The sequence below is a fragment of the Lipomyces chichibuensis genome, assembly GCF_038497645.1.
Source record: "Lipomyces chichibuensis strain CBS 12929 unplaced genomic scaffold V1513scaffold_2, whole genome shotgun sequence".
Classification (NCBI taxonomy): Eukaryota; Fungi; Ascomycota; class Lipomycetes; order Lipomycetales; family Lipomycetaceae; genus Lipomyces; species Lipomyces chichibuensis.
In genome coordinates, this window is record NW_027117454.1 from 499,727 (window position 1) to 522,961 (window position 23,235).

Below are 23,235 nucleotides of genomic sequence, written 5' to 3' on the forward strand. Positions count from 1 at the left end.
TACCAATCGTCGCCTATAGTTTGCCGAAGTAATATAGTTTTTTTCAGTAGATCCAATTAGTTACACGAAACAAGCTTGTAAACTATATCTTCCGTGGTTCGGGATGGACCGAGAGGCTGATTGCAAGTGCAAGGCTGAGTTAGGCGGGCAAGACAGCGATTCCTGTTCTGACTTTGGACAAGTGGTGACGCAAGTTGATGTGGCACAACCAATCGAAGCATACGCGTATAATATCACTGCACCGTCTCATCAGTCACGTTCGACACCTCATCCGATGATATATGCAGTTGCTCAACAACAAAATCACCAGGCCACGATATGGCAAAGAAGCGGAAATATACTAGGGATACCTCTAGCCACGCGGAGGCATCACGAAAATCAGACGTCGCTTCGTCAGAGATTTCCCCGCAGGACCCGGGGATGCTCTCCGAGGAGACTCCTTTCTCACTGACCTGCCGCAACGGCCTCCTTGTTCACGAGCAACCAGCGAATTACGGTCTATTGGATGATCCAGTGGACTTCGACATAACGTATGTATTCATAATTCTTTTGTGGATAATGCATTGTAATGCGGACATAGAGAGGCGTTGGCGGTTTCGCTCCAACGGTCGCGCCGAACATGGTTAACAGGATGCATGTTTGAGAAATTTTGGACGCGGCCGCAACGAGGACGGAAATTGGCTGAAGGCCAATACAATGCGAGGGATAAGATGGCGAAACTATGTGAATGCAAGGCTGAGATCGGACCTCATGTTTTCGAGCTTCGCTTGTTTACTGTAAAAGATGAGGCATCCCCAAAGGATCCAGTTAGCGCGCTGACACAGCCAGCTCACGGCGAGGATTTCATTGCCACGAAGTCACATAGCAACACGGCTAGCTCTGCAGTGCGGAATGATGTATTTTCTGTGCAGACTGCCTCGATTCCCATTACCGCCGGTCCTAATCCTTCACAAGCAGTTGCAATTTCTTCTAAGACCACCGAGCGGGAGACGGATCCCCCCGCAGCAACAATTGAGTCCGAGCAAAAGTCCACGCCAGCCGGGACAGGTGAGCCCTACGAGACGGCCGCCCAACCAGTAACACAGAGAATTGAGCGTTTACCACACGATCCTGCTACAATCCATCAACCACCGTCAAGATCGGAGCCTCCGCAATCCTCTCCCAAGCCGCCGTCTAAGAATCCCAATGAGGAACTAATTGATCGTTTACACGCTCTTGCTCGCCAGGACCCTCAATTTGGCGAACTTATGAAGTCTGTTGCTTCAGGAAAAGCTAGTGTGGATGAAGTTCGGAGATTTCAGGTGTACATCGCTCAATCAAGGCAAGTGGATCGGGGGCTTGGGTCTCACTCGTATCCATCAACTTCCGTCCCATATTTTCAAACAAGCAAGGATAAAGCTATCAGTCACTCCGGGACTAGTGTTAAACTAAAATCCGATATGAAGAAGAAGGAGAGAGAGCTTCTCAGAGACCAGACTTTAGTGTTTGAGTTCAAAGAAAACCCTACGGATCGGTTTTTGTTCCCAAAGGAATCTCTAGTGAAATTATTTCCAAATGGCACGGTAAATAATGCGGTCATTCTGTTGGTGAATATGGAATAGAAAGCTAACTTTTTTAGGTGTCCGCTACTATTTTCCTGTTAGCAGAAGAAGCTGCCGACGCCCCAGCCGAAGTTGGAACGACTCCTACACCGGACAAGAAGGAGAGGAAAAAAAAGAAATCAGAGGAACCAGCTGAAGCGGATATTCCACCAAGACCATGTGATCCAAAATACTATACCCCATTAAATATTACATTTTACGGAATTCCGCGAAAATTGCAGGATGTTTTCATAAGGGCAGTTCATCCCAGGGACGAGGTGATGAAATATTTTCGGGACACGTTGACCAAGCTTAAGCGTACAAAGGATTGGTGGGTGTATTATAAGGTTGACGCTACAGACGCGGGGTCAATAAACAAAGCAGTTGAGCCCATTGGAAATAATAACCCAAATTTAAAGAAGAAGCCGTGGTCAACAAATAAGGATGCGGTGGGTAATATTTTGGTGCAGCTGTCAGAGAAAATGCTGATTAATTGGAATATAGGGAAATACTAGCGGTCCGACAACAATATATATTAATGGCATAGCCTAGGAGCCACGTATAAGTGTAGCAAGGCGATGCGCGTTATCTGAAGGCTTACGGTACTGTACTATTGGAGAATATTTGCCGGAAAATATGTTTATAGTCAATGTATATGTCGGTTCTTCGATATTTACTTACATGGACATATATTACCCTACTTTATATACATAATACAAATCGTACTTAATGGAACGGGAGATGAATTCCTACCTGCCGACCGACGGCGCTTAATACCTGACGTAGCCGACGACGCGCTACCGAGCTCGTCCTGAATTGGGAACTATAATTACGACTGTCCACGCACATATATCGATGTATTCTCACATCACTTCTTCCTGGATGGCTCGTTCCGCGAATCAGAGGCAACGTTAAGCAGAAGAGTGCGGCTGTCCAGTAACATCCTGTTGTTTGACCGGCTCATGATGCCTGCAATTTCCCTAGCAGTGTCGAGGCGTTTCAGTTCAACGTAATCCTTCGACTTCTTGATGGCGTCACCGATGAGTTCGGCGGACTTAGCTTCACCCTGCGCCTTAACAATCATGCCCTGCTTCTCCTGTCTGGCGCGGTCGACAATAAACGCAGCTCTCTAAAAGACTTATTAGTAGCTGAGTCGTCACACACGAGTAGAAAACACTCATTCATACTTGAGCTTCTTGTTGAGCGATCTGCTTCGCCTCGACGGCAGCCGTAAACTCAGGGCTGAAAGTCATATGGGTAAGGGAAACATCGTCAAGAAGAATATTGAACTTATACGCTCGTTTAACAAGACTTTCACGAACGAGTCTCGAAACTCGCTCACGCTGCGTAATCAGTTGAGAAGCATTGAACTGCGCAACAACACTCTTCAAAACTTCGTTCACAATGCTAGGCAATACCCGCTCGTCGTAGTCGGTTCCCAACGTACGGTAGATAATAGGCAGGGCATCGACTCTTGGCCTTGACAAGACTCTACAGGTGATATTCACCATCTGCAGGTCCTTGGTTCCGGTAAGTGAAGCGACATTGCGTGGTCGCGCTCTTACGTCATATGTAATTGGTGTCTCGAACCATGGAATCACAAGATGAGTGCCTTCAGCGTAGATGTCCGGCTTAACGCCTCCAAGTCTGGTGTACTTAATTGCGCGATGGCCACCATCGACGTTGAACAGTGATCGGCTGATGATGTAAGAGCCGGCAATAGCGACGACAAGCCCTGCCACCCCAATGCCAGCACCTTTTGGGGGACGGCCACCGCCTGCACTGTTGGCCCTCTCCTGCAACGCCTGGGCAAATCTCCGAAAGGGGTCGTTCTGATTAGAGCTTCTTGACATGCTGACAGTGCGTTGCAAACGTTGAGTCGGGTAGATCGGTAGTGCGTTGCAAACGTTGAGTCGGGTAGATCGGTGATGCTGATTTGTAGCGTGAGAAAAACTATCGGCGCGAAGGCTCAATGCAGAGCGCGTGAACTGGTTGCGTGGTTCCCGACGTACCCGGTTCAGGCTCAGGTTTGATTTGTTGCTTCGGCAACGGGCATTGAATTCCACCGCTACATATAAACACTTTCTACAATTACAATATCCCTACCTCACTGCGGCGCTCATTGACGTATCTTGCAACATTAACAGTCCACAACTGCTTGCTGACACAAAATAATGGCATTTCTCCACTCATTGCATGTATACTTTTGGCTTTTTCTGTAAGATCCCCACTTACGAATTTGGCAGAAACAGCAGGTCGTCGTCCAAAGCCTACAAAGCCAGCCCAGCCCGTCGTGGATCATCACAGTTCCAACTTCGGCAGTATGCTGAAGCTACACTTGGCTCAGGCTCCCTACGTCAAGCTGTTCTTTTACCAGAGGGTGAAGATATGAACGAGTGGCTGGCGGTTAATAGTATGTTCTTGGTTTTACTCAAAAATGCCAGTTATTCGCGTCCCTGCTGACAACCTCTACTATCTGCAGCTGTCGATTTCTACAATCAAATTAACATGCTTTACGGAACTGTCACTGAATTTTGCTCTCCTCAAACATGTCCAGAGATGAAGGCCACGGATGAGTATTGTTCCTAGTAATCGGTCCTACTACGTTAATAGATTAACGCTATATTTAGGTATGAGTATCTATGGCAGGACAGCGACAAATTCAAGCGTCCAACCAAATTGTCGGCGCCGGATTATATTGAGCATTTAATGAACTGGGTCCAGACTTATTTTGAAAACGAATCTGTGTTCCCTTCCAAGATTGGTAAGTCACGTTCGGAAGTGTACTTGGTACAGAGGTACTAATTTCAAAATTAGGCGTGCCCTTTCCATCGGACTTCCCACATATCATACGGACCGTATTTAAGAGACTATTTCGAGTTTATGCACACATATATTGCCATCACTTTGAAGTCATAACGCAGCTGGGAATGCAGCCACATCTGAACACATCTCTCAAACATTTTGTGTACTTCGCTAAGGAATTTGATTTAATTGAGCGAGATGATTTAGGGCCACTGAATGATTTCATAGACCGCATGCTGACTGAAGGCAAAAACAAATAATCTTCTGTGGCGCTACCGGATGGGATTGGGCTTTAGTTTTGTCTTGAAAGGGTGGGATTGTATGCTTTCCCCACGGCGTTGGCTTTGCACATTCATTGGTACTCCACAATATGTCTCAGACAATAATATTGGTTGAATTAGCAAGTTATCTATTGAGCTGGCCGTCTCTCGGCATCTTAGCCGTGCTCCTGTGGATGATATATATGCCCCATGCATACCTGATATTGTCGTCGTAGAGAAAGAAAGAATTACGCTGGCATATTCAATTAAATATGCTATTGTATCTCGCAGAAGTTTCAGTAGTCTGGATGGAACAAACATGGTAAAAGGTCAAAGAGGCCATGGAGAGCGTTGATTGGCTGGTCTGTGTTGTACTGCCATGCTCACAGCTACGGAAGCAGGGCATTCCGAATGCTAACATTTTCTACTCCGCGTAGCCTCACACTCTGGCTTCACATCATCTCCACTCAGCAGCCATGATCCCTGCCAGGACTATCTTCCGCGCTTTGCCCGTCTCGGGTCGGACTTTCATGCGAACCTATGCCACTGCAGCTTCTACTGCTCCTCCCGTGCAATTGTTCGGAGTCGACGGAACTTACGCGTCAGCTTTGGTATGTACGAGATCGTTAATCGCAGCCACGAATGCGGCCTGTATTTGCTCAATGCCAGCACTACAGTTATTCTTGGTGGCGTTGGGACAGGACTTGCGCATTTTGGATTGATGCGATACGATCAAGAGCTAATTGGTTGGACTTTTGCAGTACACCGCCGCCGCTAAGAACTCTTCGCTCGACGCCACGAGCAAGGCTCTCACATACTTGAAGACTCTTTTGGACAAAGATGCCGACATTTCCGGAATTCTCTCCAATCCTGCTCTCTCCGCGTCAGACAAGAAGATTGTCGTCGAGACTCTCAGCAAGTCCGTCAGCGTTCCTACAGTCGCCAACCTCCTCGCGGTTCTTGCCGAAAATAACAGATTAGGTCTTCTTTCAGAGGTTATCGAAAAGTTTGGCACTCTCATGAGTGCGTACAATGGCGAGGTTGAGGCTACTATCACCTCTGCTGCGGTAAGATGGATTTTGAATTTCGGGCGAAGCTCCAATAGAGTGAACTGTCGGTTGCAGGATCTATTGCGACACTGGAAACATTTGGATATGCAATGAAAGTGGATAGCGTGACCTGATATTAAGCTCGCATTGTTATTTGTGAATTATTGCTGACAAGTTCCGCTTGCAGCCATTAGATTCGAAAATTCTCTCCCGAATCGAGTCTGCCATCTCGAAGTCTCAGTTCGTTGGCGCCGGAAAGAAGTTGAAGGTTTCCAATAAGGTATGTCGGTTGTAAACTTTATGATAAGTGAAAGGTGTGCTAATGTTACCTCGTCAGGTTAACCCTGATATCCTCGGTGGTCTCATTGTTGAGGTTGGCGATCGTACTGTAGATTTGAGTGTGTCCAGCAAGATTTCCCGCCTCAATGCTCTCATCAACGAGGCCGTTTAAATGCTATTTTAATTAGTTACAATGTATTGGCGAGCACAGACACGACCAGTGTTATTTAGATAGAAACATAAATGCGAATTTCACAGTTAACCGGTCTTGACTATATTGGAACATCGAATTGGAGCCGTCGACTCCATTTGAAACTCAGTAACAAGACCTATTTCCATACCTTAAGTAGCCAATTAGACTTGACGACAATTGATTTATGTTCAATGTACTATCGCTTAGATGCCGATTACGAAAGTCAATTGAGGCTCCGTCCACGGTAGAATCATTATGCGCCTGTCATATACGGTTACCAATGCTCTCCCAGCTATCATTAAATTGTTTGCAAAACCTACGACAATTTGCCCCATCTCCGACTTCATGGCATACCGTCTCTCTTTCTCGGCGAGCTGCGGTGCTTATCCTACTGCATCCGAACTCGCTTGGCGATCTCAGTGTGGTGTTGACCATGCGCGGACCGACGCTGTCCTCATTCTCGAGTCAAGCAGCACTTCCGGGAGGTATGCAAGGATTGTTATCAGCGGGGTTGGAGTTGTCTATTTCTTCTCAATTTTGAAATTTTTATCCTCCGCTAACAAATGGGCGCATATTGTAGGCAAGGCCGACTCAGAGAGTGAGTCTGAATTCTCTACTGCGCGACGGGAGGCATACGAGGAAATTGGACTTCCGCTGTTGCTTGATCCCAAAAAGTACGTGCTTGAGGAGATAGTGACCCTTCCGGCGCACCTTGCCCGTAACTGGCTTGTCGTCCGGCCAACCGTTGCTTATCTTTCTCATCTAAACGCATCCGACGGTCCGATCAAAATCAACGATGTGTTAGAACTTGACCAATCTACAACAAACGAAGAGGTTAGTGCAGTCTTTACTGTGCCGTTTGAACGATTTTTGCGGGTTGGAGAGGGCTGGTACAAAGGATCTTGGATGGACTGGGGTGGGCTCAGACGACGGCAGCACGTTTTCTCGGTGAAAGTGACCGACAGCGATATAATCCCCAACAACATTAGTATGAGAGGACAATTGGTATACAAAGTATGGGGATTGACTGCCCGAATGTTATTGGATGCGGCAAGAATAGCGTATGCGAGGGAGCCGGAGATGGAGTGTTCGACGAACCCTGGCGACGAACTCCTGATCTCTAAAATGATTGAGATAGGTAAACTTGGTGCAACAAGGGATAAATCTGAACAGCGTGTCAGGTTTTCAGATCTATTCGATAAGGAGCTATTGGCACAATTATAATGTATTTGCCAGACTTATACAGGTATAAACGTTTCAATCCTAGTCAGGTATAGAACCAGGCGTTATATACAACAATTTATATTAGCGCTTGCGAGAGCGGACCCTTGCTTGAACAGGCACACCGTCATACGTCATTGTTCTTCCTTCCTCTTTAATGAGTTGTTCTTCAATTTGCTTCGTCGTGAGGGATTTACCGCGATCAAATGTAGGCGTCATATAGGAAGTAGACACTAGAAAAGAATCATTAATTGAACTACTTAAGAATTCTCTCTGGAAAATAAGATTACATACTGCTTTCCTTTAATACGTCTTGAAGGCGTTGGCTTATGTCCCGATAGGCATCTTTCGCATGGTATTTGCTGCGCCCTTGCTCTGACCTCTTGCTGTTCGACGTCGATTTGGACTGGGTGTTCCTGTCGTGTGATGATTCCACTTCAAATAGTTTTCCATGTGTAACAGATTGTACTTGGTCTATATTGCTTTGACGCAGAGTGTTATGTACGTCCTGTAGACTAGATCCCGTTTCAACGTTTTCTTCGGAGGCATTTCTCCTCTTCATTTCAGCTTCGATATATTCGGAACTATTCGTGTTTATTAATGCCGGGCAGTCGTAACTAAAGTGTATTACGTACGCAAACTTCTCGGTTACGGACGGACTGTCACGATGGATAAATTTCACGGCCTTTCCACATCTTCTATTGGCTGCTATCGACGTACCACTTGCTGCACCTGTCCCGTATTTTGCCTCTTTCGTTGTGCCAACTAGCAAAATGCTCGTGTCAATGCCCGAGCCTCTATGCTTCGGTCGCTGTGGGGCTTTCGCAACGGTAGCAAGTTGGTCTGGTGATGAATCCGGGGATGACGATGATTGTGAAGGTGAACGCGTGCGCTTTCGAGCGTGTGCACGCACTATCATATAACGTTGATTAGATAGATCAGCGAAAGAAATCGATAAGTGGCGACTTTTTTTTAATTTAAGTCTGAATGTGGGATGTCATTTGTTTTTCATCGCGAAGACGGACGGTAACTTAGGCGATTGGTGCGGCTCGGTTGTACCTCCATCTTCGACCACATTAACAAACTGGAAATATAGATATCGCGATAGATATCGCGATGCAACTCATTTTGGACAATATATCCTGCAACTGACACAATTTGGCCTCAAGCACAGACTGAAGCTTTCACAATGGCTGTGTCAAGCGCCGTTTCAATAACGTACTATGATCCGTTCGGCGTCTATCCTCATATCATTAAGGACATCCAGTCTCGTCTACCACTACGTAACTTACACTGGCATGATCCTCCACGCCCATTACGATCAATTGCTTTATTATCCGTCAACTTGCATGAGGAATCGCTCAGTGACGATGCTGCGCTGCAGCATCAAATCCCTGGATTGCTCGACACTCCTTATATGAAGCTTATTCTTGTCAAATGCGAAGACAACGATACTTACCGTGCGAGTGTCCGAAAAATAATTCGAGAATGGTTTTCTACGAAGGTAGCATCCAAGCGGGATTCTACCGAATGGCTGATCATCTATTACGCCCCGAATGGGTCGAACAGTTCCAATTCGGCATTGCGGTTCAAGACTGGTGTTTTCGACAAAATCCGTGCGGACTTCAATACGAGTTCAAAAGAGGATAGGTGCATTCTTGTAAAATCTGGTCATACGACAGTCGGCAGTAGTGGACCGCAAGTAAATGAGAATGCCGAGGTGTGGAATGAAATCATGGCCAAAATCAAGGATGGCGTTTTGGATGCTTTTGGAAAGCGTGTGAAGATGTACGAGGCGGAGGCAAAGAAAATGGAAGCGAAGAAGAGTATACCAGGATGGAATTTCGCGACTTTTTTTGTCATGAAGGTATACCCCTGCATAATTACCTCTGTATATATTTCCTTCTAACGTCTAACGTTCCCATAGGAAGGATTAGCTCTGTCTTTCGAAAATGTCAGCCTTTTGGAAGATGCACTAATACAATACGATGAATTAGATGCAACGTTTATGCAGCTTATGAGGGACAATACAGTGACATACTTTCAGAATGTTGGTTTCTCACCCGGCTCGACGGGTTCGGTGCTAACTCGAGACAAAGACGCTTCCATCCGTCATGAAATACTTGAAAACAACATTTCATTATTTGATTTTAGATGCTATCTTTTTTCTCGACAGGCTTCGTTGCTCCTGATGCTCATGTCATCTGCTTCTTCCCCATCAATGATCGCTGCGCGTATTGCGAATTTCCTACTTCGTACTAGAAATTTCACACTAGAGACGAGCAGGATGCTGACTTATTACGGGAAGAATCCGTATCTGGTTGCCAATTGGGTATATGGAGTCGTGCAGGAAATTTTAGATGCGACTGAGGTCCAGCCACAAGTAATCCAAAGTGGACGAACTCGAGAATTTGCTGAAGGTAGGGCTGAAGTACTTTTGCTGGCGAGATCTGCAATCGAACGACTTGCGTCAAGAAAAGGGTGGCATATTGGAAAGGTTGGTTTCCAGGATGTAGATTTGATCACGGATACAGTGGCTCCAGAAGTGGACGAAGAACTCGCGAGGTATCTGAACCCGAAGTTGAAAGAGATTCTATTGGATGAGACCTCGTTTATGACTACGTACATGGAGATTACAGATGCCGTCAGGTTATATTATGAATCAGCCGATAGGACACGCTCTGTAGATAAGCTACGGGCGCAAATGGCAATAATTAAGTACCAGGAGCAAAAATACGAGGAAGCAGTAAAATTGCTAGCATCATTACCGCAGCTATACTCCAACCAGGGGTGGGAACTAATTTCTACGAACCTTTTTATAATATATGCACACTGCCTGTATAAACTGAATCGAAAGGAAGAGTACGTCAAGATCTACTTGCAGATTCTTACGAACAAGGGAAATTCAAATATACAGCAACTTTCAGAATTATGCGAGAAAATCAAGGCCGTCTGTAAAGATATGGAGAATGGTATCTATCACGTCTCGCATCAATTGGCTTGTTTAATCTGACACATTGATAGAAGTAACATTTTCGCTTTCATCACTATTCACGACATCTGTCTCGCAACAGATTTTGGTATCAACTAGCAGGGATGACAGTTTTTACATTACAATGGAAATATATAATCGTTTTGACGTCGAGTGGACAGTTCACACTGTGTCCGTCCGGTTGATAGAGCCGGCAGGTATGAAGCACACGGTATTATTCCGCTCCTCAGATGAAGTCATACTGTCACCCGGGCGTAGCACGATTACGCTTCGTTCTGCACATGATATTCCGGGTATTTATGAAATTGATAATATTGAGTTCAGGATGGGCAGTCTGTTGCTTGTCAAGGACTATTTTGGAGACAGGCGTTTAGAGAACCAGCGAATGCGATTATATCAACAGCCCGGAAATTTAGATGTCTCTCTCTCTACGCCGTCACGAATGCGACTTGATGACCCAAAAAAAGTGCTCATTGGTATACACACGGGATGGAATGATATTGAAAGTGGGAAAGTCATAGCAAGGAGCGCTTCGAGTGGACTAAGATTGCTGGTGTCGGAAACGGAAGCATCGCTAAAGCAGGACACTGGTACGGCAAAATTTGAAGTGATGTATACTACCGAAGCGACGCCAGTACTGGAATTCGATGCTGTAAATCCAGAGTCTACCGTATACCTCACGGTACCTTACGTCATTGAAACAGAAACGAAAGAGCTATACATTCGAGTGAAAATCGAATTTAAGACAAAATCACAGGAATTTTATTCGATGTCCGTCACACGGCACGTCTCAATTGGGTTGCCGCTAGCTGTGAACGTGCAGGATATATTTAAAGCGAGCAGTTTATTCTCAAAATTTTCTGTCTCTTGTATTGGTCCGTCGACTCCTCTACGTATTGTCTCCGGAGTGCTTACTGGCAACGAACAGTATGTCGTGCATGGTGGACGAGGAACAGCAGAATCTTATGTTGCGTTCCCGAAGCAACCAGTGACATATGCGTATCGGATCAGTCAGATTCGAAATAGGCATATACAGAAACGAGGTCGTTCGGAGCCATTGTCGTTAGTGATACAGTATCGAACGCTGGAAGATGAAATGCGGCGCACTCTGACACGTATTATCGGTGATAATTTGGCGACTGTAGGGATGGAAAAATATCTCCTTCTTCTGGAGCACCATGCACAGGCCTTGTTAAGATGTGATCTTACTAGTTATGGCTTCCTTAATAAATTGGTTCTAGGGAAATATGAGAGCAGTCAGTGGGAGGTCATTTTGGGGCAGATAAGTTTACCTGATCGTGAAGTAGTTAGCGAGGCATTGGCTGACATATACAATGTATGTTGAAAATGCTCTTCATTGGGATTCATATATTGATGTACGCATATAGGATGTTCCTGCTGACCAAGAAGAGATCTTGGGAGCATTCACCAAGGAGCTTGTGATCCCAGTTGAAATTCCGCCAGTCCAGGTGCTGTTCACTGTCGAGTTGCAGTATGCGACGGACAGTGGGCAACCTGTAGAGTCACCGAGATCTCCGTCCCTATCGTCGTGTGCGTTTTTGGATAAGGTATTTTACATTGGACAAGCAATACCAGTGATTTTACGGTTGCAATGCTCCACTAGTTGGGCACATAACGAAAATGATCTGTTTGAAAATGGAGACATAGAGTTCGCCTACGAAATCATGGCAGCCAGCGATACGTGGATTGTATCGGGCAAACGGAAGGGACATTTTATAATTTCAGACAAGGTAATTCGACCTTGGTTACAAATTTCTTTCGATATGGCTAACCGTTGTAGGCGATTACTTTACCGCTTATGATACTCCCTATTCGCCATGGGAATCTTCTGCTTCCAACAATTGAGGTACGACCCAGTCAACGACAACACGAGCAGATCACTGCGGAGATCGAGTACAAAAATAACGCTGAATCAGTGCTTGTGTTGCCCGAGGTGTCAAATATCGTGCTAGCAGTTGGGGAATGAAAGCGGTAATGAATTTCTATCTTTGGATAGGATGTGTTCGCATTAAGTATTTCGGGAGAGCACGTAGGCATGTATTATAATTGTATTTCATATTGCTGTGCCAGGACATTGAAAACGACAACATATTTATCATTTTCATTCTTCATAAAACACCCGCTGGCTGCGAAGTATTCATCCATATTACCTACAGGCCACTGCCACAGTCTTAGAAATTCTCTGCTTTTAACAAATCCCCGACACCGAATCATGAAATGTAATCACCAAACATGCACCCTAGCTTGCCCAATAATCTACTGGAGTCTAAATATCTCCGGAATTATGGCAATGTAAGAAATAATACAAAGTGTGGACATTATGAAAATTGGAGTTCCACTTGTTAGAAAGTATTTCGCCGGCTTGTCGTTCAGAATATATCGATTAGACATTATCCTCCGGAAAAGTCCAACCATCATGAATGAGAAGCCTGGTTTGTCAGTCTATCTCGCGAAAGGCAAAATTAGATAGAAGCCTTACCAATTACGGCGAAAGCAGCGCCAATGGGATAGAACTCAATGTCGAAAATTCGCAAGAGAGAAAGAGCTATACGGAATTAAACATTGTTGTCGCAACAAGCATATTTAATGAACGAACTTACAGAAACCAACCTCTTGCATCGCTGTACGCAAATACGAGCCTTCGTATGTTCGCTGGAAGCCTATCGCGCGACCGCTATTAGCCCTTTAAGATCAACTACTACAACCAGAAATCTCGTTTAATCACCCCTAATACACATATTAGAGTCCACATGTATTGCCAATAATTCCACGTCTATCATTCTCACCTGATATCAATAATTTCTGAGCTGTCTGTTAAAATAAAGTCTGCTCGACGACGGCGGACCATGCTCTCGTTGTCGACAAATTGCTACAACATACCAGTCAATTTCTCCCATTTGCAAGTAAAAGCCAGTAATATACTTACTTCTTCCGCCATTGCACATGCACAAATTTGTCCAGACTGCTGCTACGCAATGCGATTAGGTGGTTATTCGCCAAGGAAATGGCATGACATCGGATAAGCGCAAGGTTGCAAACCTTATTTTGCAATCTCTCTAACTTCACATGTATGGTCGAACGGTAAATTCGTTTGCAGCATATGCCGGCCAGAATTTATTAAACTGCTAGTCACCGAATAAACAAGTAGGCGTCTACATCAATCTTCACAACCAGACTAGTTAAACATACATATTGGACTAAGGAACCAGAGTTAGGGGTGCGTACTGACAGAGACGTTTAATATTGAATATATGCAAACTGACTGCGAATTCTTAGGAGGCACATAGGTCGCAATCTCGACATGACATCATCAGCAACTTCCGGTGAGCCTGCTGAGGCTGTAAATAAGGAAGTGGCAGTTATTACGCCTCCACCGGTGTATTCACAAATTCAGGTTATTAATGAGGATAAGGAGTTCTCGTATGCTACTTCGTGTCCTGCTTAATATACTAAAGGATTGACCTGGGTGTGTAGGAACAATGTTAATGCGTATCTTCAGAAGGTTGATCTTCTGTCCGCCGGACTAAATTACCACCTGATCTCGGTTTTCGGCAGTCAATCTACTGGTAAAAGTACGCTTCTGAATGCCTTGTTTGGCACCACATTTGACGTTATGGACGAAACGAAGAGACGTCAGACTACCAAAGGTATGACTAATACAGAGATAACACTGAAACTCAGCGCTGATGAGATACAGGTATCTGGATGTCAAGGGCCAAACAAGATAGAATTTTGGTTATGGATGTTGAAGGTACTGACGGCCGTGAGAGAGGCGAGGATCAAGTGTGTACATTCGAGTATAAAGTGTGGTCGACTAGGCTGACCAATATGTAGGACTTCGAGAGGAAGGCCGCTTTATTTGCTTTGGCGACATCCGAGGTACTAATTGTCAATATCTGGGAGCATCAAGTTGGCCTGTATCAAGGTGCAAATATGGGCCTACTGAAAACTGTGTTTGAAGTTAATCTCAGCCTGTTCAGCTCGCCGAACAAGTCTCTGTTGCTGTTTGTTATCCGGGATCATATTGGGGTGACTCCCCTTGACAATCTTGCGGCAACTCTCACGGCAGACCTTGAGCGCATCTGGGATTCGCTGATTAAGCCAAATCATCTACATGATTCTAAGATCACAGACTTCTTTTCGCTTCAGTTTACCGCCTTGCCGCATAAGATTCTACAGCCCCAATCTTTTACTAAGGCGGTCGATTGTATTGGCCACCGATTTGAGTTAAAGCATGACAAAAATTATGTCTTCGATAAATCGTACCACCGTAACGTCCCTGCAGACGGCTGGTCTATCTATGCGCAGAATGTTTGGGAGCAGATAGAACTCAACAAAGATCTCGATCTTCCTACCCAACAAGTTTTAGTCGCGAGGTTCAGATGCGAGGAAATTGCCGCCCAGGCTTGGGAGAGATTCGAGAATGATGTGAATCCGGTTGAAGGGATGTCCGGCCTCGTCGCAGGTTTAGGCGATATCATTGGACCTGCGCGGACTACGGCGCTGGAAATTTACAACTCACAGGCGTCGAGGTATACGCCTAAGGTGTACGAAGTGAAAAAAAAAGAACTAGTTGCTAAGATCGACACAAAATTGGCTCAAATTTATAGCCATCACGTTTCAATATTACATAAGATTGCACTCCAGAAATTTAACTCTTCAGTTGCGTCAGAGTTAGGTAGGCCGCATTATCTGTTTTTGGATGCCATTCAAACAGCAAAAAGCGAGACTCTTGACACATTTGTGGCGGCAGCGACAGAAGCGCAGATCGCCGGCACATTACTGTCGTTCGAATCAGAATTGCAGTCATTGACGTTCGATATTGTAGAGGCAGTGTCTCGTCTCCGGGCTCTGGAGGCGAAGAAGCTCGGTACCAGGATCACAAGGAGGGTCACGTCAGATTTGGATGACAAATTTCCTAAGATTTACAAAACTCCAAGTGAGGACCTTTGGGATCGGATAGTACTTACATTCAGAGAGGCCCTTGAGAAATCTTTGGCGAATTATGAAGTTGAAAAAGACGGTGTCGTCACCTACGATCTGGGATTGGGCGGCACCGCGGCCGAAGTTGTAATTGAAATTGATCAAATCAAGATGGAAGCTTGGAAAGTTCTGTATAGAAAGATGAGAGAGTTTTCAAAGCCTGACAGCATTCTGATTCGTCTTCGCGAACACTTTGAGGATAGTTTCAAGTATGACGATAAGGGCATTCCACGCGTTTGGAAGCCGTCAGACGATATTAGTGAGATTTACAGCGCGTCACTCAAGTCCACAATGCTCCTACTACCATTATTTGCGACTGCTAGACTAGCCAACGGTGAGACTGTGTTTCCAGATTCAGAGGTCGTTCCAGCATTGGAGAGAGATGAAGAAATTGACATCGAGAATTTCCCTATCCTCCTCAGCGAGAGTCAGAAGCTTCCCATTCAGAGTGATCTGAAAAGAATTGCAGATTCCATATATGTTGACGCCAAGAGAAGTACAATTGAGAGCATTAGACAAGTTCCATTGTACTTTTATATCTTACTCTTGGCATTGGGTTGGAATGAAATCCTTGCAACTTTGCGAAACCCGCTCTACTTTGCCGCATTAGCCATGGTTGCCGGTTTCGTTTACATCGCATACTCGTTGAACCTTATCGGTCCGATAATGGCAATGGGTAATGCTGCATTCGAGAAAGCTGTTGTTATTGGCAAGGAGAAGCTTCGGGAAGCATTGGATATTAAGGATGTGGCCTCAAGCTACGGAAACGCTACGGCGACAGCGGTTAAACCAAGTTCGCCTGAGACCGACGCTGATATTCCATTAGATGATATGGATGAGAACGGAGATATCTTGGCGGTTAAAGAGTCAAAAGTATCACCGGGCAAATTTAATTAATTTTGTAGAGTCACTGTAACTGTACTGAACAACGTATATTTATTTGCGTAAGACGTTATAGTATCATATTGGAACATGAAAAGCAGTGAATATACTACGTGAAAACTATATGATATACATCGGCAATTACGTAAGACGATTTAGGGCCTTATGGATTTCATCTAAAGTTGTCGTTTGTGCAAATCCATACCGCAGATTCAAAATTGACGCGTCGTGCATCTGTCGGCTGCAAGTTGCGTTGCCATCCGTGGGGAAGTACACGTAGAAATCGCCTGTCTGACCCCTCTGAGGATGAGATGATGCTACTTCATGAGTGACGTCATCAGATGATTGTGGGTGATGCCCCTGAGTTTTTAGTTTATCGCCGCCTAACTTGGCAAGGGTTTTGTAGCGCGATGAAAGATTGCTTCATTTCCCGGACACCAGTGGAAAACAACTCTAATCAGCTGCCACAGATTTCGGTTCCATGCGATAAATGATCATACAGTAATGGTGCCTCCGAAAGTGGATTATTCTCTCTACCTTGTCACCGACCCGTATCTCGTGCCCAATGGCACGACACTCGAAGAGCAGGTACAGAAGGCGATCGACGGCGGCGTTACGCTCGTACAGCTACGGGAGAAAGATGCCGAGACTTGTGACTTCATTGAAAGAGCTACAGCGATCCATGAGATCACCAAAAAAGCAGGGATCCCGTTGCTTATTAACGACAGAGTAGATGTTGCGCTGGCAATTGATGCAGAGGGTGTTCATATTGGCCAGGAAGACATTGGTCAGTTATGTCATATCAAAATACGGGATACAAGCATATGCTAACGAGTCGATTGGTTACTAGATGTCGCCACTGCACGAAAGCTTCTTGGACCCGACAAAATTATCGGCATGTCCGTGAGTTACGTCTCTGAGGCCGCTAAGGCTGTCGAGGATGGGTATGTTTTCATCGCTCCATGGTGTTTTTACTCAATTCACTGCTAACATCAGCCAAGTGTGGATTACGTTGGAATCGGTGCAATCTACGATACTGCGACTAAGACGCCCAAGAAACCCCCCATTGGTATCAATGGTGCTCGAAAGGTTCTCTCGTATCTCTCATCTGTCTCGCGGTATGTTTCAACCGTTGCAATCGGCTCCCTCAACCTGAAGACTGTGCGAAACGTTGTTCATCTCTCCGCTGTTCCAGGTCGTCGACTTGATGGTATTGCTGTTGTTTCAGCAATTATTGCCGCTAAAGATCCTACGGCAGTTTCGAAGGAACTTCTCAGCTTAGTCAGAGATCCTCCTTACTGGATGAGCGTTATTCCGAATCGTGACGTCTCCTCAGTTCTAGCAGAAGTTCCTACCGTGATCTCTAAAGTGCGGACGGAGACTCCGTTTGTGCACAACATCATCAACCGTGTTGCTACAAACTTCGCGGCTAACGTCAACCTTTCAATAGGCTCCAGTCCTGCCATGTCTGAGAACGTTGCAGAATTCGGTGATTTCGCGGCTATTCCAAACAGCGCACTTCTTATCAACATGGGCTTTGGCACGGATGATTGGGTAGAAAAATATCTGGCTGCAGCAGGTGCTTATGCTAAGAAATTGCGGCCGATTGTGTTGGATCCCGTTGCAGCGGGCGCTTCAGAATTACGGAAAGGGGCAGTGAAGTCTATGCTTAACCGTTCTCATTTTGATATTATCAAAGGAAATGAGGGCGAGATATTTTCAGTAGCCGGAGAGGCATCACAGATGCGAGGTGTAGATAGTACATCCAACTCTCAGTTGCAAAAGAAGGCTAACGTGGTCGAAGCGCTTGCGGCAAAGGAGAAGACAATCGTGGTCCTGACAGGTAAGGAGGACGTGGTATCGGATGGCATGACCACATTTGTGCTCCGTAATGGCCATAGGTACCTTGCGGATATAACAGCATCTGGCTGTGTCTTGGGATCTATAATTGGTGCAGCTGTTGCTGTTTCGCTAGAGGATCGGTTCCTCGCTGCAGTGGCCAGTGTTCTGCTATATACTATTGCAGCTGAGCGTGCCGCTGTTGCATCGGGTGTTAGAGGGCCAGGAACATTCATCGCCGCCTTAATTGACGAATTGTATTTGCTTTCTAACGCTACTGCGAATGGCGATGTGTCATGGCTGGAAGCTGCTAAAGTTGAACGATATGTCGAGGAGGCGTAAGCGATGCTCATTATTATACACGCAATGTTAAGGGAAAATGCAATATTTTATGGTTACATATAGATAGGATTATATTGCAAATTATAGAGCATGTAATCATGTGTCATTCGTTGTTGGCGGCACCCACAGTATGTTATGGAAAATGATAGACAAATCTTTTATTTTTTAGACTAGCTTACAGCACTACGGAGTAGACAGCATACTATTCAAGTAAATGCTATCACACAGTAAATAAAATACAGAAAAGTCATATAATTCACTGCACCTTGAGATTCGCTGGTAACATTTCTCGGTGCCGACGAGGTCTTGTTGTCCGGAGTGCTACTGACCACAAATTTGATCATTGCGTCTGCCACGACAGTACCTGTTCTTCGCGTGTACGGTAAATGGTGCTAACCAGGCTGTTAAAAATGCAAGGTCGAGACACTGCCAGGCCTCTCACATCTGCCAAATGGCCCTTTCCACGTAAGGCTGATAACGTGAGGCTAAGCTGGCCCGATTAGGCGACAGCGGCGGCGGTCAAAACGAGATCGCTATGTGGCTATTCCGGACCAACGCTTTGACAGAGAGCATTTTCGCTTCGACTAACTTCAACGAACTATGAGCAGCTTGTACCTGGCAATGGATATCTGGAAAGACAATGCAGGGAAGGAGTAGAGGAACAGGAAGAGTGTAACGCGACGCAATTCTTAAGTGCAGGTGGTGAACGTCGCCGCACGCCTTGAGAATTGCGCACTTGATACAATGCCACACTTGGGTAGTTAGTTAACTGCTCCGTTCCGGATTCAAACATATATCTCCAGCGAGTAGATTTACATAATGTACAGCCAAAAACGCCTTGCCCGTGAACAATTCGACAACATTCCGTAACGCACAATAATAGCCCACAAGCAAATCATAACCAAGTATAATACAAAATATTTAAATCTGTCTCGAAAACGCGCTAGCAAACATCTCCCTCATTCGAAAGAATTGATTCTTAATCCTAATCGGCATTATAACTTTCTTCTCAATTGGCACTGGGAATGATTTTTGCACGCCCGCCATAACGGATTCAACTTCTTCGTCAGAGTCGACTGGGCCGTTGCCAAGCTCCATATCTTCTGCTAACTGGGCTGAAGACGTCAGTGCTGCCTGCTTCATTTGGTTCTTCTTTTGATATGCTGCAAGTAGAACATCATAAGGTTGCGACCTGCCAGGAACATTTCGCTTAGCACCCATAGAATGGGATTTGCATGTGAGCGAACGGGCGCAAAAACCACCGTTCGGTAGCGGCACACCGCACTGTCGTTCGACATCAACGGGACCTTTCGGCTTTGGTGCGGCTTTCGGAGGCTGCTTCTTTTTCTTTTTCGGAACTTGCTTCTCTGCTGTCGGAGTCTCAGCTTTCCGCTTCTTTGTTGTTGTTTTTGTGTCTTTCTCTCCCGTGTCCTTTTCCTTATCCTTAGCAGATTCTTTATCTTTCTTGCTTTTTGCTGGCTTATCACCTTTGCCATTATTTGTTCCGCCATTTCCATTGCCATCGTCGCCTCCACCTCCGCTACTGCTACTGCCACCGGCACTACCACCACCACCGTTGCCACCTTTGGCATTAGTAGATCCCCCAGAGCTACTGCCTTTGTTACCACCACTACCACCAACATCTTTGTTTAGTCCTGTCGTGGATAACTTAATACTGTCTCTGGCGCTTTTGCTACCTGTGGCTGCATCTTGTACTTTCTTTATGACTTGTGATTGTGGTCTATTTGCCCCCCGCTCGAGGCACTCACGAATATGCGAAGCAAGGATATGCCTTAAGTACGGTTTGTCACAACTAGTACATACGCCGTATTCCAGCTTGTCCGTGAGTGGGTGGGAAGAGGAGAGCGCCTGCCTGTCTCTCGCGTCGAGGAAAGGAGATGGCGAGTCCGAGTTACGGGGCGGGGAAGTTTGAGACGAACTGTCTTCGTCCTCCAGGATTTTAGCGTACTCTAACCACGTAGGGTCTGAGTCTGCAACGGATGATAACGAAGACGCTGACGAGCGGGAAGATTGTGAGGATGACTGGGACGCTGAGGATGACAATGGCGAGAAAACTTGACGCTTCAGATGAACAGATTGCGACCCCGTTGAGCCGAATACTTTGCTGAGGAGCTCGTCGTCTGCCATCGTTGGACACTGCATACCTGGAGAAAAAAAACATTAGGCATTTTGTTCTGGATAAAAATATTAATGGCGCTAATTCAGGGGTTGCTATGACTGCCTGCTCTTGTTTACATTTGACACGGCACACGACGCGTCAGCGAACACCTCGTCTTGTGAGCGAGGCTCCCAAACCCCGTAGACTCGAATAAACAGCAAATAGTCCAAAAATGAAATTCTCCAAATTAGAAACGTTTTAGTGCGTGCAGAGTGCAAAAATGCGAACGAGCTTTCAGCCACACACAGCCACACGTATAATGCCTACTCCAGACCGTCGGCCACACGGTGACTAACCAGCGAGAATCAACTAGAAATCGCGAACTCACCTCCGTTGACGGTGCCCACAAAAGCCATTCGGGACCGCAGGCGAGAGATCGGACGTGAATTTTCGAGGACAGCGGATGGATGGTAGGATGCCGCGCAAAATTGGTCGGACCAGTGACGGACTTAGTTGATGGACTGTTTGTTTTACGGGTGGTGGGAAGTTGGTCCGTATGCGAGCGGCGCCATGAGTTTCATCTTCTCTTGTGATGCAGATCGAAATCAATACTTATGGACTATGTGGAATTCGTCGTGGAGCCGGTGGCATATCTGTCACGCAGTTGATGTGGCGTTGTGGGGCTAGGGCTCATTCCTGAGCGCCAATGAACAATTTGTATCATACTAAATTCTTTTACTTCCCATTGCGGACCGAACTTCGTCCTCGTCTTCACCTACGCTCACACGCTTGTGATCGCTTTTGCTGTATCTGCACGCGACTGCTTCTTTGCACATTTCGTCTACCCTTCGTCCAGACGTCTCTGTCTTATGCATTGTTCGGTGTCCGTCTCCGCCGACCCCGCCGCCGCTGATTTGTTCTACCTTTCTCGCGCACCCTCAATATCCAAAAGTCGCCAAAACGTCATACCTCTGACGTACCTCGCTACTTCGCCTTGCAACTTGTTAGGTGAATTCTTGCTTTACCATAGTAGTCACAGTCTGTGTTAATATCAGCATATCGCCATGTCGATCAGTAAGTACTGTCTTGCTTGACTGCTTGTGAGTGTTTCTCATTTGCCACCTAGACATATGTCGGGACAACCAAGATCCCTTCTATCGTTATAAGATGCCTCCTATCATCTCTAAAATCGAGGGCCGTGGAAACGGTATCAAGACGGCGGTCGTCAATAACGCCGACGTCGCGCGTGCGCTCGCTCGGCCGCCTATGTACGTCACCAAGTTCTTTGGACTCGAGCTTGGTGCCCAAACCTCCGTCAACGAAGCTACGGACAGATACATGGTTAACGGCGCACATGACGCCAGCAAGCTCCAAGATTTGCTTGACATTTTCATCAACAAGTTTGTACTTTGCAAAGCCTGCAAGAATCCTGAGACAGATATTGTCATCACTAAGGATCAGATGCTCTATCGTGATTGCAAGGCTTGCGGTAAGCGTTCTCCTATTGATCTCAGCCACAAACTCTCTGGTGTCATTTTGAAGAACCCTCCGGCTAGTGCTGGCAAGAAGGGCACGTCTGGCGGCAAGAAGGGCAAGAAAGACAGAAAGGATAAGGATAAGGATAAAAACGACGACGCTGACGATGCCGAGAATGGAGAGCGATCGGACGACGAACTAACCAAGCGAATTGCGGCCGAAGCAATTTCTCTTCCACCTGTGCAGGCCACCCCTGGCGACGAAGAGGATGACGATGATGACTGGGCAGTCGACACCTCTGATGAGGCTGTCCGTGCGCGAGTTAAGGAACTTGAAGGCGAGGTCGGAGCTTTCGCTATTGGCGACGACGACGAGCCCGATGGTAACGATGTCTACTCTCAACTTGGCAACTGGATGCTAGAGCAGTCCACCAAGCCCAATAATGTCGAGGTGTTTAAGAAAATTAAAGAGCTAGGAATTGAAAACAAACATCGTACTCTCCAGGTTCTTGCTCAGACTTTGTTTGACAAGGATATTCTCACTCAAATCAAGGATCGTGTGCCATTGTTGAAGAAACTAATGGCTGGCGATAACCATGAGAAGGCTTTCCTTGGTGGTACCGAGCGCTTCATTGGCCGGGAGCATCCTGAGCTCATTTCTTCGATTCCCAAGATCCTTCACCAGTACTACAGTTATGACATTATCTCGGAAGATGCTATATTGAAATGGGGATCTCGAGCTAGTAAGAAGTACGTCGATAAGGAGATTAGCAAGAAGGTTCGCAAGGCAGCTCAACCGTTTTTGACCTGGTTGGAGGAAGCTGAATCGGAGGACGAGTCCGAGGTAGAAGAGGATGCAGAAGATTCCGAGTAAACCAGGCGTTAGCGTTGCGGTGGGCAAGCTCATTATGTCGTAGCTTTGCTTGCGTTGCTTGTTAAGGATACCTGTCATTGGAGGATTTGTTGTGTTAAAGGATAATCATAGTCAAATTTGTGAATGGGTCGCGGTTGTAGGGAGGATCTTTATCCTGGTAGCTAGATGTATTTATGACTCATATCTTTGGATTATAAAAGTAACAAGTGCTATTTTATTGTAATATGGGCTACTGAACCGTAAAAGTATTGTTTTATAGACGACGTCTCTGCTTATAGGGAGTAAGGAAAAGCTACACCTCGAAGAGCGGAGCATATTCAT

The 23,235-nt window shown here is 45.9% G+C and overlaps 12 protein-coding genes across 12 annotated transcripts; 8 read left to right on the plus strand and 4 right to left on the minus strand.

Moving 5' to 3' along the window:
- The first annotated feature begins 170 nt into the window (after window positions 1-170).
- Window positions 171-2,321, plus strand: V1513DRAFT_436496 (uncharacterized protein). Its single transcript, XM_066896786.1, has 3 exons — window positions 171-530; window positions 581-1,562; window positions 1,619-2,321. Exons 1-3 carry the CDS (start codon window positions 319-321, stop codon window positions 2,093-2,095), a joined length of 1,671 nt encoding a protein of 556 aa, XP_066756244.1. The 5' UTR covers window positions 171-318; the 3' UTR covers window positions 2,096-2,321.
- On the minus strand, window positions 2,208-3,646 carry V1513DRAFT_408783 (band 7 family-domain-containing protein). The gene is made up of 2 exons (XM_066895684.1): window positions 2,768-3,646; window positions 2,208-2,709 (listed from the first exon to the last, which is right to left on the minus strand). Exons 1-2 carry the CDS (start codon window positions 3,431-3,433, stop codon window positions 2,449-2,451), a joined length of 927 nt encoding a protein of 308 aa, XP_066756245.1. The 5' UTR covers window positions 3,434-3,646; the 3' UTR covers window positions 2,208-2,448.
- On the plus strand, window positions 3,619-5,043 carry V1513DRAFT_436505 (Mob1/phocein). Its single transcript, XM_066896787.1, has 4 exons — window positions 3,619-3,993; window positions 4,063-4,156; window positions 4,211-4,344; window positions 4,398-5,043. Exons 1-4 carry the CDS (start codon window positions 3,777-3,779, stop codon window positions 4,643-4,645), a joined length of 693 nt encoding a protein of 230 aa, XP_066756246.1. The 5' UTR covers window positions 3,619-3,776; the 3' UTR covers window positions 4,646-5,043.
- On the plus strand, window positions 5,044-6,245 carry V1513DRAFT_436510 (OSCP/delta subunit of ATPase). The gene is made up of 4 exons (XM_066896788.1): window positions 5,044-5,256; window positions 5,407-5,712; window positions 5,882-5,974; window positions 6,032-6,245. The coding sequence occupies exons 1-4, from the start codon at window positions 5,122-5,124 to the stop codon at window positions 6,143-6,145; spliced, it is 648 nt and encodes a 215-aa protein (XP_066756247.1). The 5' UTR covers window positions 5,044-5,121; the 3' UTR covers window positions 6,146-6,245.
- V1513DRAFT_436512 (uncharacterized protein) lies at window positions 6,241-7,668 on the plus strand. The gene is made up of 2 exons (XM_066896789.1): window positions 6,241-6,651; window positions 6,747-7,668. The coding sequence occupies exons 1-2, from the start codon at window positions 6,351-6,353 to the stop codon at window positions 7,388-7,390; spliced, it is 945 nt and encodes a 314-aa protein (XP_066756248.1). The 5' UTR covers window positions 6,241-6,350; the 3' UTR covers window positions 7,391-7,668.
- Window positions 7,394-8,423, minus strand: V1513DRAFT_436516 (uncharacterized protein). The gene is made up of 2 exons (XM_066896790.1): window positions 7,682-8,423; window positions 7,394-7,620 (listed from the first exon to the last, which is right to left on the minus strand). Exons 1-2 carry the CDS (start codon window positions 8,304-8,306, stop codon window positions 7,472-7,474), a joined length of 774 nt encoding a protein of 257 aa, XP_066756249.1. The 5' UTR covers window positions 8,307-8,423; the 3' UTR covers window positions 7,394-7,471.
- Window positions 8,324-12,500, plus strand: V1513DRAFT_436519 (trafficking protein particle complex subunit 10). The gene is made up of 5 exons (XM_066896791.1): window positions 8,324-9,254; window positions 9,315-10,359; window positions 10,412-11,715; window positions 11,768-12,130; window positions 12,181-12,500. Exons 1-5 carry the CDS (start codon window positions 8,577-8,579, stop codon window positions 12,364-12,366), a joined length of 3,576 nt encoding a protein of 1,191 aa, XP_066756250.1. The 5' UTR covers window positions 8,324-8,576; the 3' UTR covers window positions 12,367-12,500.
- V1513DRAFT_436526 (uncharacterized protein) lies at window positions 12,431-13,413 on the minus strand. Its single transcript, XM_066896792.1, has 5 exons — window positions 13,327-13,413; window positions 13,186-13,269; window positions 13,001-13,061; window positions 12,880-12,945; window positions 12,431-12,829 (listed from the first exon to the last, which is right to left on the minus strand). The coding sequence occupies exons 1-5, from the start codon at window positions 13,336-13,338 to the stop codon at window positions 12,657-12,659; spliced, it is 396 nt and encodes a 131-aa protein (XP_066756251.1). The 5' UTR covers window positions 13,339-13,413; the 3' UTR covers window positions 12,431-12,656.
- A 98-nt stretch (window positions 13,414-13,511) lies between these two features.
- On the plus strand, window positions 13,512-16,384 carry V1513DRAFT_436527 (RHD3/Sey1). The gene is made up of 5 exons (XM_066896793.1): window positions 13,512-13,617; window positions 13,677-13,820; window positions 13,875-14,047; window positions 14,098-14,183; window positions 14,235-16,384. Exons 2-5 carry the CDS (start codon window positions 13,702-13,704, stop codon window positions 16,278-16,280), a joined length of 2,424 nt encoding a protein of 807 aa, XP_066756252.1. The 5' UTR covers window positions 13,512-13,617; window positions 13,677-13,701; the 3' UTR covers window positions 16,281-16,384.
- Window positions 16,385-16,707: 323 nt separating this feature from the next.
- V1513DRAFT_436529 (Hydroxyethylthiazole kinase family-domain-containing protein) lies at window positions 16,708-18,684 on the plus strand. The gene is made up of 3 exons (XM_066896794.1): window positions 16,708-17,052; window positions 17,116-17,209; window positions 17,267-18,684. Exons 1-3 carry the CDS (start codon window positions 16,770-16,772, stop codon window positions 18,444-18,446), a joined length of 1,557 nt encoding a protein of 518 aa, XP_066756253.1. The 5' UTR covers window positions 16,708-16,769; the 3' UTR covers window positions 18,447-18,684.
- A 683-nt stretch (window positions 18,685-19,367) lies between these two features.
- Window positions 19,368-20,594, minus strand: V1513DRAFT_429155 (SCA7, zinc-binding domain-containing protein; the record flags this gene model as incomplete). Its single annotated transcript, XM_066896312.1, has 1 exon — window positions 19,368-20,594. The coding sequence occupies one exon, from the start codon at window positions 20,592-20,594 to the stop codon at window positions 19,368-19,370; it is 1,227 nt and encodes a 408-aa protein (XP_066756254.1).
- Window positions 20,595-21,294: 700 nt separating this feature from the next.
- V1513DRAFT_108276 (domain found in IF2B/IF5-domain-containing protein) lies at window positions 21,295-23,226 on the plus strand. The gene is made up of 2 exons (XM_066894117.1): window positions 21,295-21,639; window positions 21,692-23,226. The coding sequence occupies exons 1-2, from the start codon at window positions 21,630-21,632 to the stop codon at window positions 22,912-22,914; spliced, it is 1,233 nt and encodes a 410-aa protein (XP_066756255.1). The 5' UTR covers window positions 21,295-21,629; the 3' UTR covers window positions 22,915-23,226.
- The last annotated feature ends 9 nt before the right edge of the window (window positions 23,227-23,235 follow it).

Coding starts and splice junctions, on each gene's coding strand:
- V1513DRAFT_436496 (XM_066896786.1), top strand. CDS start 319: ATGGCAAAGAAGCGGAAATATACTAGGGATACCTCTAGCCACGCGGAG. Junction 531..580: donor CCAGTGGACTTCGACATAAC/GTATGTATTCAT, acceptor ATGCGGACATAG/AGAGGCGTTGGCGGTTTCGC. Junction 1,563..1,618: donor AATTATTTCCAAATGGCACG/GTAAATAATGCG, acceptor TAACTTTTTTAG/GTGTCCGCTACTATTTTCCT.
- V1513DRAFT_408783 (XM_066895684.1), bottom strand. CDS start 3,433: ATGTCAAGAAGCTCTAATCAGAACGACCCCTTTCGGAGATTTGCCCAG. Junction 2,710..2,767: donor TCGCTCAACAAGAAGCTCAA/GTATGAATGAGT, acceptor TAAGTCTTTTAG/AGAGCTGCGTTTATTGTCGA.
- V1513DRAFT_436505 (XM_066896787.1), top strand. CDS start 3,777: ATGTATACTTTTGGCTTTTTCTGTAAGATCCCCACTTACGAATTTGGC. Junction 3,994..4,062: donor CGAGTGGCTGGCGGTTAATA/GTATGTTCTTGG, acceptor TACTATCTGCAG/CTGTCGATTTCTACAATCAA. Junction 4,345..4,397: donor TGTGTTCCCTTCCAAGATTG/GTAAGTCACGTT, acceptor TTTCAAAATTAG/GCGTGCCCTTTCCATCGGAC.
- V1513DRAFT_436510 (XM_066896788.1), top strand. CDS start 5,122: ATGATCCCTGCCAGGACTATCTTCCGCGCTTTGCCCGTCTCGGGTCGG. Junction 5,257..5,406: donor GAACTTACGCGTCAGCTTTG/GTATGTACGAGA, acceptor GGACTTTTGCAG/TACACCGCCGCCGCTAAGAA. Junction 5,975..6,031: donor AGTTGAAGGTTTCCAATAAG/GTATGTCGGTTG, acceptor TTACCTCGTCAG/GTTAACCCTGATATCCTCGG.
- V1513DRAFT_436512 (XM_066896789.1), top strand. CDS start 6,351: ATGTTCAATGTACTATCGCTTAGATGCCGATTACGAAAGTCAATTGAG. Junction 6,652..6,746: donor TCAAGCAGCACTTCCGGGAG/GTATGCAAGGAT, acceptor CGCATATTGTAG/GCAAGGCCGACTCAGAGAGT.
- V1513DRAFT_436516 (XM_066896790.1), bottom strand. CDS start 8,306: ATGATAGTGCGTGCACACGCTCGAAAGCGCACGCGTTCACCTTCACAA. Junction 7,621..7,681: donor AGACGTATTAAAGGAAAGCA/GTATGTAATCTT, acceptor ATTCTTTTCTAG/TGTCTACTTCCTATATGACG.
- V1513DRAFT_436519 (XM_066896791.1), top strand. CDS start 8,577: ATGGCTGTGTCAAGCGCCGTTTCAATAACGTACTATGATCCGTTCGGC. Junction 9,255..9,314: donor CGACTTTTTTTGTCATGAAG/GTATACCCCTGC, acceptor ACGTTCCCATAG/GAAGGATTAGCTCTGTCTTT. Junction 12,131..12,180: donor ATTTTATAATTTCAGACAAG/GTAATTCGACCT, acceptor TAACCGTTGTAG/GCGATTACTTTACCGCTTAT.
- V1513DRAFT_436526 (XM_066896792.1), bottom strand. Junction 12,946..13,000: donor GATGCAAGAGGTTGGTTTCT/GTAAGTTCGTTC, acceptor AATTCCGTATAG/CTCTTTCTCTCTTGCGAATT. Junction 12,830..12,879: donor CGCTGCTTTCGCCGTAATTG/GTAAGGCTTCTA, acceptor CTGACAAACCAG/GCTTCTCATTCATGATGGTT.
- V1513DRAFT_436527 (XM_066896793.1), top strand. CDS start 13,702: ATGACATCATCAGCAACTTCCGGTGAGCCTGCTGAGGCTGTAAATAAG. Junction 14,048..14,097: donor GAGACGTCAGACTACCAAAG/GTATGACTAATA, acceptor GATGAGATACAG/GTATCTGGATGTCAAGGGCC. Junction 14,184..14,234: donor GTGAGAGAGGCGAGGATCAA/GTGTGTACATTC, acceptor ACCAATATGTAG/GACTTCGAGAGGAAGGCCGC.
- V1513DRAFT_436529 (XM_066896794.1), top strand. CDS start 16,770: ATGGTGCCTCCGAAAGTGGATTATTCTCTCTACCTTGTCACCGACCCG. Junction 17,053..17,115: donor TATTGGCCAGGAAGACATTG/GTCAGTTATGTC, acceptor ATTGGTTACTAG/ATGTCGCCACTGCACGAAAG. Junction 17,210..17,266: donor GCTAAGGCTGTCGAGGATGG/GTATGTTTTCAT, acceptor ACATCAGCCAAG/TGTGGATTACGTTGGAATCG.